General features: G+C 35.5%; 1 protein-coding gene across 9 annotated transcripts in view; it reads right to left on the bottom strand.

Annotated features, from left to right (window-relative positions):
* STPG2 (sperm tail PG-rich repeat containing 2) overlaps positions 1 to 12,806 on the bottom strand; it is a 706,287-nt gene extending 693,481 nt beyond the window's left edge. For 3 of the 9 annotated variants that reach the window (XM_054554203.2, XM_054554201.2, XM_054554202.1), the window contains exons 1-3: positions 12,345 to 12,805; positions 3,637 to 3,749; positions 1,731 to 1,889 (exon numbers count right to left, since the gene is read on the bottom strand). In XM_054554203.2, the coding sequence (XP_054410178.1) occupies positions 1,731 to 1,889; positions 3,637 to 3,749; positions 12,345 to 12,453 (381 nt within the window). In that variant the 5' untranslated portion in view covers positions 12,454 to 12,805. Of the gene's footprint in view, positions 1 to 1,730; positions 1,890 to 3,636; positions 3,750 to 12,344 lie in introns of all 9 variants that reach the window. The other 6 variants (XM_054554207.2, XM_054554205.1, XM_063723541.1 and 3 more) reach the window with 3 other exon arrangements.
* Between the last annotated feature and the right edge of the window lie 1,103 nt (positions 12,807 to 13,909).

Consider the following 13,909-nt stretch of genomic DNA (forward strand, 5'->3'; position numbering starts at 1 on the left):
TCACAAGGTCGGGAGATTGAGACCATCCTGGCAAACACGGTGAAACCCCGTCTCTACTAAAAATACAAAAAGTTAGCCGGGCATGGTGGTGAGTGCCTGTAGTCCCAGCTACTCAGGAAGCTGAGGCAGGAGAATGGCGTGAACCCGGGAGGTGGAGCTTGCAGTGAGCCGAGATCGCGCCACTGCACTCCAGCCTGGAAGACAGAGCGAGACTCCGTCTCAAAAAAAAAAAAACAAAACAAAAAAAAAACAAAAAACGACTTTCCAAAATATAGCCCCTACCTCCAGTCTCTATTCCTACAACTCTCCCTTCGCTCCTGTACTCCAAACATTCCAAAGAACTTTGTTCTTTCCTGGAATATATCATACTACCAAACACTTCAGTGTCTTTATTCATGTGGTTTTTTTCTGCACGTAAAGTGGGAAAAAATATTTTTTCCCATTCTTTTTAACTAGTCGGTGAATCCTTCTTCAACATCAGGTCCAATTTGTTTCCCCCATTCCCTCTCCAAAGACTCTCTACTTTGAGCTACTAGTGAACACTGTATTATGACTCTAAGATAGCATTTCATTAACAGTATTATACTGAATTTCATTCGTTATTTTCCTGTTAAAATTATACATCTCAGGAAGCAATAATTTTTTCTATGTATTACCAACATCTAGCATTATGTATGGCCACATAGTCACTCAAAAAATATTTGATAAACCCACTAAGTAAATGAACATTTACTTTGTCCCCACACATGAAATATCTGCAATGTAAATATACTTACAAAATTTAACCTCATTGTCATTGCACTGATATTATTCAACAAAGTACTTAGCCTTAAAGTATATCTTCCTAAGCAAAAAACTGATTAAAATGTAATATGAGCTACATGAAAAAGTTATGACAAGAGAAGGAACCACTCTAAACAGTGACCAAATCTGCTCAATAATAGCATTTATTTCAAAGAGGTAGCCTTTGATGTAAAAATTATTAATTATATAGCACCCAATGTACCTTTCTAAACATACCACATACTAGTATTCTGCACAAATTCTTCATTTCAGTTAAAATAACCTTCTCACTACCTTCCATAAAAATCCCACTTCTGTATCTTCACTCATGTAATACTCCAGTTTGGGATCCAGATTCCAACTCTATTCTTCAATGCCATGTCAAAACCCACCTCCTCTATAAATCTTCCATAAATTATGCCTTCACATAATATAGTAGTCCACCTTTAAATTCCTATGGCATTTCACTACATGATCATTCATTTAGCAACTGTCACATTTTGTCTTGAATTAGCAGCTACCTATTTGTCTACCTCTCACATAAATTTTAAGCTTTTTTACTTCAGGAATCATATTTTTAACTTATTTATATTTTTTTCCTTCCTTGCCACCAGGAAGGAAATATATTATTAACAGTACTTAACACAGAGTTTCCTCTATACATAGGTAAACCACTCAGGTAGTTTGTAAAATTTCCCTTACTTTTTATTCACCACAGATATTGAAAGTGACTATAGATTTGTTAGGAGCAAAAAATGAAGTTAGATATGAATACAGTTAAAAACTAAAGTTTATTTACTTATAAAATAACTAAAATATAAATACTAATAAATTAATTTTTATAGGAAGGCCTTTTAAATGTACTTCATATCACATAAAATATTAAACCTTTACTATTTTAACTAAAAAAATGTCATTAACAAGTATAATTTAAAATATAAACGTACTGACTGAAGATGCTCTCTGGTCTCTAATACTTTTCTGTTCATGATATCTTGTGTTCTAGGATAAGACTGATCATAGCTTGCTGGTCCTGGATTATCTGAAATAAACTTCTTAAAACGTTTCTCCCGGTTTTGTAGACTATGGCCTCCTTTTATGTTACACTAAAATGGAGGGAAAAAAAAACCTTCTGATATATAAAAGAAGCACTTTACAATTAATTTCTACTTGATAAATGTTAATCATTATCAGAAAATATTTTTAAAATGCAAGCTAAGAAAGTTTACTATTGACTGAGGATATAGTTCTAGTAAAAGGGGATAGAGAAGATAGCAATTATAGTTGTCAGTTTTAACTTGAAACTCAAAACTAAAATTTGCTGTACTTAGAGCACTTTGAGAGAGTGCAAGAAAACTGTTTTAAAACAGAAATCAGAGATGGGAATTCCTAAAGCTGTAGAGCAAGAATAAAGGCCCTTAGAAAAATTTTTACCCCTGAAATGAACTAAAAAAAAAAAAAAAAAAAAAAAAAAAATTGGCATTCATATTGCAGGGAAAAAACAAACCTTTCAAGGTTGTTTAGTGTTAATTATTTTCATGAATAACATTTTGGTCATTTCCAGAAAAAATTATAAAGACTTATTAGCAACAGCTTGGTTTTATGTTCAGATTAATTTTAAACATTGTTTATTACAGAGCAAACATTTGAGTGGAATCTTCCAGCGCTCTCCATGCTACCTATCTGGATTCTCCAGAATCTGAAAATTATCAATTGACTAATATCCAATTAATTTGGGTAAAATTACATCATAAAGATTTCTGTAAACAATTACAGTGCCATCATTTCAAAAAGATGATTTATGATAACAGCAGCTGGCATTTGATTGATCAGCTAAGGTTTTAAGTCATTGATCTACAAATAGCCCTTTTCACATGTCCAGTTGTTCACAATCACTGTTCACAGAGCCTATCTCTAGCAGGCACCTTATTCAAACTTCACTCAGCTTTTAAGAAATATACCAAGGACGTCTTCTTTTAAAAACTGAGTCAAATTTTATTTTTAAATAGGCAATTCACTACTTGATTACTATTTTAAAAAGATCAGAATTTCTATGTTTAAAGAATAGATGTATAAAAATAACTTTAATGATTTATTTTACAAAAACACTAACAAGTGGAACAAAAAGTAAAATCCTGTGAAAAGAGAAGAACTTTCCAAATTTTGATAATTTAAAAGTCATTACCATAGACTCTATGATCATACAAATCAAACTGCAATCTGCATCTATATCGATCACTTCAACAAGGACTTTATCTGGGCCTCCAACAGATGAGTTAAAGGTCTGCTGGGATCGGCTAGGAGCCAATACATATAAATGCAAAATGTATGTGAAAATGGCAAAAGGTGATACTCATGACTATGAAGATATCAGAGTTATATCTACTATTTCTAAACATGAATGAACCATTGAAGATAATCTGGTCACAGATTCTTGAGACTGTGCAGAAACAGGAGACAGATGAGACAATGGCAATGGCTATAGCTTTAAAGCATGGCACAAAAACCAATTCTTTCACTCTAATGCCATTCCTCTTCTACGCATTTTTACTATCTGCACAACTTCCATGGGCCATAATTCATTGAAGAGTCCTATTCTGTCATTCTCAAGGACCATACAGCATGTAACAATGTTTTGTGTCTTATAGAATATATAGAATAATGAAAAACATCCAACCCAATCATGCAACCAACATTGAATAAATTTATTTTCTATTATTCAAATTATAAAATATAAATTGAAAGTGAAAGAAGACAATATGAGCAGAAAATAAAATACAACAAATGACATTTGGTCTATTCAGGGAAGAAAACATGATTTTATTAAGTCAATTATAGTAACTATAAAGTTACCTGTGCTTCTGAAACATTATAGTGTCCTGGACCTGGAACAGCTTTCTCAATGCTAGAGGCAATGGTAAAAGTACTTTCTCTGGCAGTCAAAGAAAGAAATGGTGCGTAACTACCTATAAGAATAAAATCATATGACCAGCAGATAAGATAGGAGTCCAAGGATTTCAGAAAAAAACACTCAAAATATATATAATCATGAGTATCCTCAATTGTTAAGACTTTATTTTCAGAACTAATGTCTAGTCAGAGAAGTTATTACATTTTTTAAAATCTGATATAAGATCAGAATTTTTATTAATATATTAAATATAAGAACCTAAAGAACTTGACTTATTGAACAACAACAAAAAAAACTAAAGAAAATAAAGCACTCTTATCTTCTAATCACTTTTGGTGGGAATGAAAATGGCAATTACATTTAGCTGATAAAACATTTTCATCCTCAGAAGACCACTGTTTTATATTTTTAAATAGCATATATTATTTGTAGAAAACATCATATATAAACTTGTAAAGACACCCTAGATGGAAATAATTTAAAGTGGGTTTATAGCAGATAATTGGTCATGTCTCCTTGCCTAGGCACACAGTTGTTATCAGTAAATATTTCTTGATTGGCTGACCCTAAACAAAGGTTTACAAATACAAGACACAAATTTCTTTGGAACAAGTAATCATGAGATTATACAAACTTGAATACTCTACTGAAAAACTGATTCTAAAAAATTCAAGATCTGTATTGGAAAAATTATTAGTGTTTAAGCAATGTGGATATCAAAGAAGAGATGGGAGAGAATAGAGCAGCAGCTACATTCAAACAGGTAATAAAAGAATGCAAGTGAAGACTCAAAACTTTTACACTAAATCTTGTATACTAAAGGAAAATGTGTGCTACTGTAAGAATGTATGGTGATAATTAATATAGTAAAAAATCTTGCTAATCTGGACTAATAATAAAAGATACTCTATTTAAAATAAAATAATGTGTTTCTTTTGAGGCCCACATGTATTAAAATGCAACCAATGTCAAGAATTATTTATTTGTGTTAGGTATTGCAACATAAAAGAGGTGAGCAAAATATAGATCTTACCTCTAAAAAAGTAATATCTTGAAGCATTAAGAAAAGTATTGAAATAATTTTAAAAAAGGAAAAACATCTCTAATGCCATAATGGAAGACACACGCAAATTCAGAAAGAAGAGAAGTTCTCATTCACATTGAGATGATCAGGAAAAACTTCATGGATGATGTTAAAATTCAAGGTGTTAATTTAGTGACTGGTGGTTTTAGCTGGTTATCCCAAATCAGAGAAGGGAAGAGGAGAGGGAAAGGTAAGGAAAGGTAAGGGAAAGGGAGGAAAGAAGGCAGACTGACCTTCAAATAAGTTACAAAGACCACAAGACCAGAAATCCTTAAAAGTAAGCCAAGGTTGATTTTGAAAAGGCAACAGTTGTCTGGTAGAGCTGAGAAATTCAGGACACCAGTGAAACATTCTATTTACTCAGGGTAAATAGCCAGAGAACAAGAACCAGATTTCATTCCAAATACACATATAAATACATACACATACACACTCAAACTACATATAAAATGAATCATACAAATTACCAGAGAGTGTACTTTCAAGACTCAGGAAAATATGACCCATAAAGAGGAGAAAAATCAATGAAAAGAAACAGATCAAGAAATGAAAAGGTGGAATTAGCAAACAAGAATACTATCTATTATAAATATTCTTTATATATTCAACAAGGTAGAAAAAAGATGAACATGATGACAAGATAAAGGGAAGATATAAAAAAGACCCAAATCAAACTTACAAAATGAAAAATACACTGGATGGAATTAATAACAAATGTTTGTGGATTAATAAAATACATTTTTTCTCAATTCTTAATCCCTTTAAAAAATACAGATGCTCCTTGACTTGTGATGGAGTTACTTCCCAATAAAATCATTGTAATTTGAAAATATTGTAAATTGAAACTGCATGTAATATACGTAACCTATAATAGCATAGATTAGTTTAGCTTAACATGCTCAGAACACTTACATTAGCCTAATGTTGGGGAAAATTACCTAACATAAAGACTATTTTATAATAAAATGTTGAATATCTTATGTAATTTATTGAATACTGTACTGAAAGTGAAAAATAGAATGGTTGTGTGGGTACTGGAAGTTTGGTTTCTACTGAATGCATATTACTTTCACACCATTGTGCAAAATTTTTAAAAAATGTAAGTTGAATCATCATAAGTAAAGGACTGTCTGCAATTGCTTAAAGCAAAAAATAGTCTCAATTTATTGAGGCATTATAGCAGATGTAGAAGTAAAACGTACAACCACAATAGGACAAAGGGTGAGCTGGGAGAAATGGAAGCATACTTACTGAGGCTTATTTACTATATATGAAGTGGTACAATATTATCTGAAGGTAGATTGTAATAAATTAGAAATACATATTGTAAACCCTAGGCAACCACTTAAAAATAAAACAAGAGAGGTATAGCAAATAAGCCAATAGTGGACATAAAAAAAGAATTATTTCTTAAAAACCTTTATTCCTGCAACAAAAGTAGGGAAAAATGAAAAAGAACAGATGAGATAATTGGAAAGCAAATAGCAAAAGAGCATATTAAAACCCGAAGATATTGATAGTGAAATTAACTATAAAAGTTCTAAACACCTCAATTAAAAGGCGGAGATTGTCAGATTGAATAAAAAAGTAAGAACAAACTTTATGTTGTCTATAAGAAACTCTCTTAAGACATAAAAACAGAAATTAAAAGGATGGAAAAAGTTATAACATGCATCCATGAATCCAAAAAGCTGGAGTGCCTATATTAAAATCAGACAAAGCTGGCTTTAGAACAAGGAATACAGGGATAAAAGATATACTTCATAATGATAAAGGGGTCATTTCATCAACAGTATTTAACAATTCATAAAGAAAAGCAAGGAAGTTATTACCATAATAATCAGGATAGTGTTTAACTGTAGGGGAGAAGGAAAACATTGAAATAAAAAAGACCGAAAAGAAAATTTTGGCAATGTTCTATTTCTGTTTTCTTTTGCTTTTTGTTTTTGTTTTCCTGTACTCACTGATGGCAGATCTATTTTTTAACTGAATATCTTCTTTTTAAGGTCTACATTTATATTTTATGTGATTTTCTATGTAAGTATTCTATCTCACAATAAAAAGGTTTTAAGTTTAGGTTCATATGAACACTAAGGGAATCTGAGATAAATATGAAAACTAAGAAAGTGAAACCCAGGCTACTTCTGAGGTAGTTGGCATCAGAACACAGCAGGGCCCCTAAATGAATCTACCTTAAACAAATGTAAAATTAGTTGCAGAGTACTGAAATTCATATAAAAGTTAAAAAAAATACACTAGCCATGTACTCAATGTATTATTAATATTATTAATGGTAGAGTATACATATATATGAAATAATTGGGCAATAAAGAGAATCAAGAAAGCTGGTATACTCATAAAATCTTCATTGAAGTTTTCCAAAATTAATTATATAGAATCTTTTGTCAATAAAAGTATACGAGAAATATTGAGCACAAGTAAAACTACAAAAAATTTAAATGTTTATAATGATACACTCCATGAGAGAAGGAACTTACCTGTTTATTTATTCATAGCTGTGTGCCTAATGTTTACAGTGAGGGTGACCAATTAACAAATGATATTCTACACTAGTCATCCATTCTGTAATAGTGAATGTTTTATTATGTATGGGAGACACGCATGTATGACAGGCAGTGAGGGTACAATAATGAATAAGATAAAACTCTGCCCTCAAATAGTGGGTAAGCCTGACAAATAGACAATTATGCTACAAAAAGCACTGCCAATAATTAAAGTATAAAATATAGAAGAGTGTTCTGGGGAATTAGAGATGGTAGAGTTTGATATGGGACGTATGGATATATTGACAAGTGAAGTGCCAACTACAAATTATAAATCAAACCAACAGAAAGAAGAAATTAAGTGTATAGAAGAGGAGATCTGAGAAGAAAGAAATGAGTTCAGTTCGGGATATATTGAGTTTGAGGCACCAACAGAAGAAGATAAATCAAACTGGTATGAAGCAATAAAAGTCAGTCTACACTGAGAAAGAAGGTGGGCAGTATGTGATTAAAGGACCAATTCTATAGTCACAACTACAGCCACAAAACAAAGAAAACGGCATTTTTCACATATAAGCAGTGACTAGATCTTTGAAACATGTACTCATCTTCAGGACAACAACATACACAGCAATCACATACATATTATTATCTAAACTTTAAAAAAGATAGATTGCATTCCCTGATGCAGCTATATTCTGATAGGCTAATAAGACAAAATTATCATTGTTGGCATAAGCACATAGGCACAGGTATGAGACCATAGCCAACTTATCCTTCTGTGGCAGATAAAGCTAACCACTCCCCCACCAAAAAAGAAATCTGGGAAAGAATATTTTTAGGAGATGATGTCACCCAGCTTAGCTAACTAACAGAGAACCAATAGATATAACTGATATACAGCTGATATTTATTACATAAATAAGCCAAAAAGCAATGAAATACTCCTTGGCACGATAATGCCAGGGGTAGTCACATTAGTAAAAGGAGTATGTTTTTATCACATTATACTAGGCTGGTTGTCTCTGGGGGAATATTTACTTTAATAAGAGATGTTTGTTTCTCAGGTAATCGTAAGAAATTCAGGCATAGCTCTCACTAATCTGGAATTTGGCCATCCACTCTCTCCCACCTCATGAAAGCAGAAAGAAAAGCAGCTTAGTCCTGTCCCTTCAGGTTGCAATTCCTGGGTAGAAGAGATTCTCCCTGATTAACTGGCCTACAGCCAAGGAAATCGAGTTTCAATTAAGGTAAAAAGAATTTCCTGGGGAAAATGTAGAGACAATACCCTGAAGGACTGGCCCGGCCAAGCAGGCTACAGTGAGGGGACAGTGGGAGAGCAGCAGTTAGGAGAGAACGGTTGGGAATAAAGAGTATCTGTATCTAAGGCTCTAAGGTCTTTTCCTCTTGTGAAATTCAAAATAACAAGTAAGTTATATAAAGTCCCTACATCTGTTCTTCTCACATCATACTCCATAAAATGAACCTGACCCTTAGCTGAAATAATTAAACACTTCTGCATAGTCCAACGTGTTACTGGTCCTAAAGGTAGGTGAGGTAGTTTGTACCTAGGAAAGAGATGGTAGCTACTTTTAAATTATCTTCCAGAGAATCCAGCAGAGAAATCACTGAAGAGATACCTGTTCCTTCTATTGATTATCAGCATATTCTCTCTTAGTATTGCTAAAACAAAATGTATAGGATGCAGCTGCTCAAATTTCCCCAGCATGGAATTTCCTACTTTATCTCATAGATCAACAAGACACTATCCTATAAAACGGTAAAAGGGTTTTGCCACACGCTCCTTACTTCTCCCTAAGCAAAGTTACAAGTTACAAGAGTTTTAAATTAGGCTATATGTGGCTCATTATATTTTAATTTTATTTCAAGATTGCTGTTTGTTTTTTAACTTACGTGTTATGGTATTCAGCTAAAAACTAGGAATAATGGAGTAAAGATTATGGTTATTGCCCTCAAGCAGCTCACATTTTAGTGGGTCTGCCAGATAAGTTAACATTAATTATAATATAGAATCCAAGTGCTATAAAAGTCATTAAGGAGTCAGAGAAGAAAAACCTGAGAAAGAGTAGTCAGTGAACAACTTCACTTTAGCTGAATCTCAAAGAATAAATACGAATTAGCCAAGTGAAGAAAGAAAACTTGCTGATACTGGGCAAATGTATCAGCAGATACAGAGGCACAGAGGTGAGTGAGCATGAACTTACGAAAACTGTAAAGTTGAAATTGCTGAAATGTAGGTCAGGTGGAGGTGGAGGTGGAGGTGTGGGAGATGAGGTCACGGCCCAGAACATGAAGAACATTATAAACCACGTTAAGGAGTTTAGACGTTAACCTTGATATTACAAAGGATTTTTTTTCACAATAATGTAATATATCTTAGAAAGATCACTCTTGCCACAAGATAGAAGATGGATTGAAGACTGAAATAAGGAAAAACAAGTAATATTTTATATGTTTAATTCAAAATAGAAATAATGAGAGCTTGAACTAAGTCAAGGACAGCTAAATGGAAAAGAGGAACTGATCAAAGGCACTGAGAAGATAGAATCATTAGGTGTTAATGATCAACAGGAGTAGTCAGGGAGAAAAAGAGTCTAGAATAATTCCAAAACTTAAAGTTTATTATAGACTAATAGGGAATTTTTAAAAAGGGACCAGTATTGCCAGAAAAAAATTTTAAAAGGGACCAGTATTGCTGGAAAAAATAATGAGCTCAGACACTTAAAACTTAAGATACCGGAGACCATCTAGGTAGAGATGTTCAAAAAAGTAACTGGTTATGACTCAAAGACATCAACAGCAACAAAAAAAGAATTAAAAAGAAAAGAAAAACAAACAAAAGTGATTGGCAGTGTTGAAAGCCAAAAGATTAGGAGAAAGCTCACCTTAGAGACATAAATCACCTGTATCTCTTAAGATTTCCTTCTGGGAGTCATCAGAATCAGAATATGGATAGCAAATGAGAAAGTACATATGAGAAAAGTAACAAGCAAAGGATTGAAAGTACAGTATATAAACATTTAAAGATGTGTCAAATGAGGACTAAGCTCTGAATTTTTTTTTTTTTTTGGCCCAAATTCCTATCTAAGGGGTCTAGGGAGTCATGCCCTACAAACTATACATTCTTATTAGATGGATTTTATTTAATCCTATATATAGTGGCTTACTTTCCAATCTGACTCTGGCATAACATTATGAGACAAGGAAAAAAAATCAAAATGTTTTACCTAAAAATATATTTCCTTGCCATACCTTGAAATTGCCCTGCAAAGCCTCTTGTGGGAAAAATCAACACTCTATAGAGAACACCCTTTCCCCTTCGTTTTCCTTCCTTTCCAGATCCAGGAGATAATCAACTAAGAGCCAGGCACTCTTTTAGGTCTGCTAAGAAGCATTTTACAACCTGCTCCCTCTCTCTGAAGTCTGCTATCTGAGAGTTTCCTCTGCACAACAAAACTTGGTCTCCACAATCCTATATCTTAACCTGAACATTTCTTTTGATGCCAGTCTTCAGATAGACTCAACCAATTGTCACCCAGAAAATGTTTAAATTTACCTATAGCCTGGAAGCCCCCACTTTGAGTTGTCCCGCCTTTCTGAACAAAGCCAATGTATTTATTAAGTGTATTTGATTAATAACTCATGCCTCCCTGAAATACATAAAGCCAAGCTGTACCCCAACCACCTTGGGCACATGTTCTCAGGACCTCCTGAGGGCTGTGTCACAGGCCATGGTCACTCATATTTGGCTCGGAATAAATCTCTTAAAATATTTTACAGAGTTTGACTCTCTTCATCAACAGGAAACATAAAAACATTTAAAGAAGGCCATGAAGGACTGCTTGGAGAGAGGGAGAAGATGATGCCCTGATTCGGCATTTAACAAATGTTTATTAGGTCCCAATCATGTTCCAGACACTCTTCCAAGACAGTAGTTGGGGCGGGGGGGGGAAAAAAACAGGAGAAAATGATGTTACATTTTGGAAAGAAGTGTTTCCAAGAAGAAAGTGGTCAGTTATGTCAAAATTAAGGATTGCAAAGTGTCACAGGGGGTCATTGTTAGCCATTGTTAGGGGACTTAATGCTTATAAATGCCCAACTCCATTAAAATAAAGACATAGAATAAGCTGCAAGAATAGTGATACCAGATGCTGTGAAGCAGTACAATTCAACATGTGAAACAATGACAGAAGTCAAATTTGTACTCCACCCCAAGAAACCTAAACCTTTCCTTATCTGATCAGTTATGTAACAGAATAATGGATGCTGGCATTTGCTTGAAAATACATAGTGTAGGTATGGGGAAAATGTAGGTTAAGAAAAACTATCATTTGGACGGTAATAAGCTCCAGAAAATCATCAGAACAGAAAAAGTAGAAAGCAAAATTGATGTATTTATTTTTGACTAAGTCACTAACTGCAAACAAACGAGGAGAGCAAATATTATTTAAATTATCCATCCCCACTCCACTGGTCAAAAATATAATTTTTCTTTACAGAATGTGGAGAAAAGGGGCTCCCTGAAGTGTGTTAAAAGAGAAGATGAGGATGGTCAGAAAAATCTGTCTGAAAAAAAAAACGGAACTATCTTTAAACAATACTGCAAAATAGAAATATAAGCTACATCTTAGTAAATAAATGTCTCTGGTTAACAGGAGGAAAGATGTGAGGCAGGCAGGATTACAAAGCAACGAGACAGCGGGAGGTAAGGGCACAGGATTTGGAGACTCATATATTATGTCAACACAGCCAGGAAATCAAAATCCTAGACCTAAACTGCACAATCAAAAGTAGGATGTAGACAACTATTGTAGAATCAAAAGTCCTAGCCATATGCTCACCAGCCTTTTGATATGGGACAAGTGATACTATCAGTCTCATCTGTAAAATAAAAGTAGTGTTTTCCCTGCCTACTTCATGTTTTGTTATGTTTACAAAATGGTACTATTCCGCTCTATGTTTAACTCACAAACACGCAGAAGTGGAGCAGGCTGAAGATAGGATGCCTGTCACAGGAGCTCTGCCTCTCCCTACATCTTACCTGTCGCCTGCTGCTTCAGGAAAGGTACCTGGTAGGATCCAGGACCCACATGGGCCTCAGTGCTGCCACCTTCAGCCAATTTGAGCAGGCGGGGAGCCCGATCATACATAGTGCTCGGGGAGGTGGGGCCGCTGCGGAAGGGCAGGTGCCGACAACGATAAAAACAAGGCGGCTAGAGGTGTGGAGAAAAAGGAAGCCGACACCAGTCTGAGGAGGCCGGGACAGAACTTCCGTAAACAGGGAAATTAGGGGTGGGGTTGTCTCCCCGCCCGCTCACTGATATCAGATTTCCTCAAATCGATTTCTAGCCCTGTGGTAAAGTAGAGGGGTGAGCGACTAAAGATTAGACGTCCCACACAATCATCAGTTTGCCAGGTGGGCGCCGCCAAAATTGGGCATTAGGGATTAGACGCTCGCCCCGGTGCTTCCGGCCCTGACTCCGCCCACTTCTCTCCGCCCGGAAGCCTGGGGAGGAGGCGGGCCCAGTCTCTGGGGAGGAGGCGGGCCCAGTCTCTAGGGAGCTGGGTGGCGGTGCCTTCCTGGGCCGAGCCCTCGGAGCATGCGCACCGAGCCGCGAGCCTTTCCCGGCTCTCTCTACTCGGAACCCCGCGCGCCTTGAAGGAGGCAGGACTAAACCTCGTGTCTCTTGGGATCCCGGTAACTACTTAGGTCCCGAACTCTTTTAAGTGTGCAGAAGAACCTTAGAAAACGCGTTAGGAAGGGTGAGGACTAACTTGACCTTGATCTGCTTCCCGACTCAACAGAACCTAGGAAAGAAAAAGGCAGTAGCATGAAGCAGAGAGCTTGGGGTTCCGCAAGCTCTCCCCCGCTTCTACTGCAGTCCCACTCGTACTCACAGAGAAAAGGCACCTCTAATCTTAACCTGTAGATAGTCCAAACTGCTAAGAGAAACCCAGGGCTCAGGGCGGTGACAAGAAATGGAGAACTCAGAAAAAAAAATCACAAAGAAGATAAGGGTAAAAAAGAAAAAAAAAAAAAGAAATGAGGACGCCAGGAAAGGAGGCGAAAAGCTCACCAACTGAAGCCGTGGAAGTGACTGAAAGCTGCCGCTTTTGTGGGATGCCAGGCAACCACAATACTGATTCATCAATATTTACAAAGCAAAGCGAAGGCACTGAAAAAGCCCAGTCCACCCCACCAAACCAATGGGTCTCAACCTTGGGCCAAAGAAACCTAGCTTGTCCTTGGGGCTTAAGGAATCTATGTCAGAATCCACCTCTGCTTCTCGCAGGCTGTTTTTTCTAGCAAGAATTCTGTCCAGATTCTAAATATCCTCAAAGGCTTAGACAAATCCTACCTTGATCATACCTCACCTCCAAATGATCTACAGTACGTTAATTTGTTCCTACTACAAGTTTTTATAGTTTTCATACTCTGTAATACATACACGATTTGCCACTCAATCCTGTGCAACATTTACTGTGACTTCATTGTGCCATATATGTCGGAACCCTCTCCTTGCGAGGCTATATGCTTCTCAAGGATGTATCTGTAATACCTTTTTTTCTGTTCAATAGCTAGCTAAATTATTTATGCACTTAAAA

Source organism: Pongo abelii, chromosome 3, assembly GCF_028885655.2.
Source record: "Pongo abelii isolate AG06213 chromosome 3, NHGRI_mPonAbe1-v2.0_pri, whole genome shotgun sequence".
NCBI classification, from domain to species: Eukaryota; Metazoa; Chordata; class Mammalia; order Primates; family Hominidae; genus Pongo; species Pongo abelii.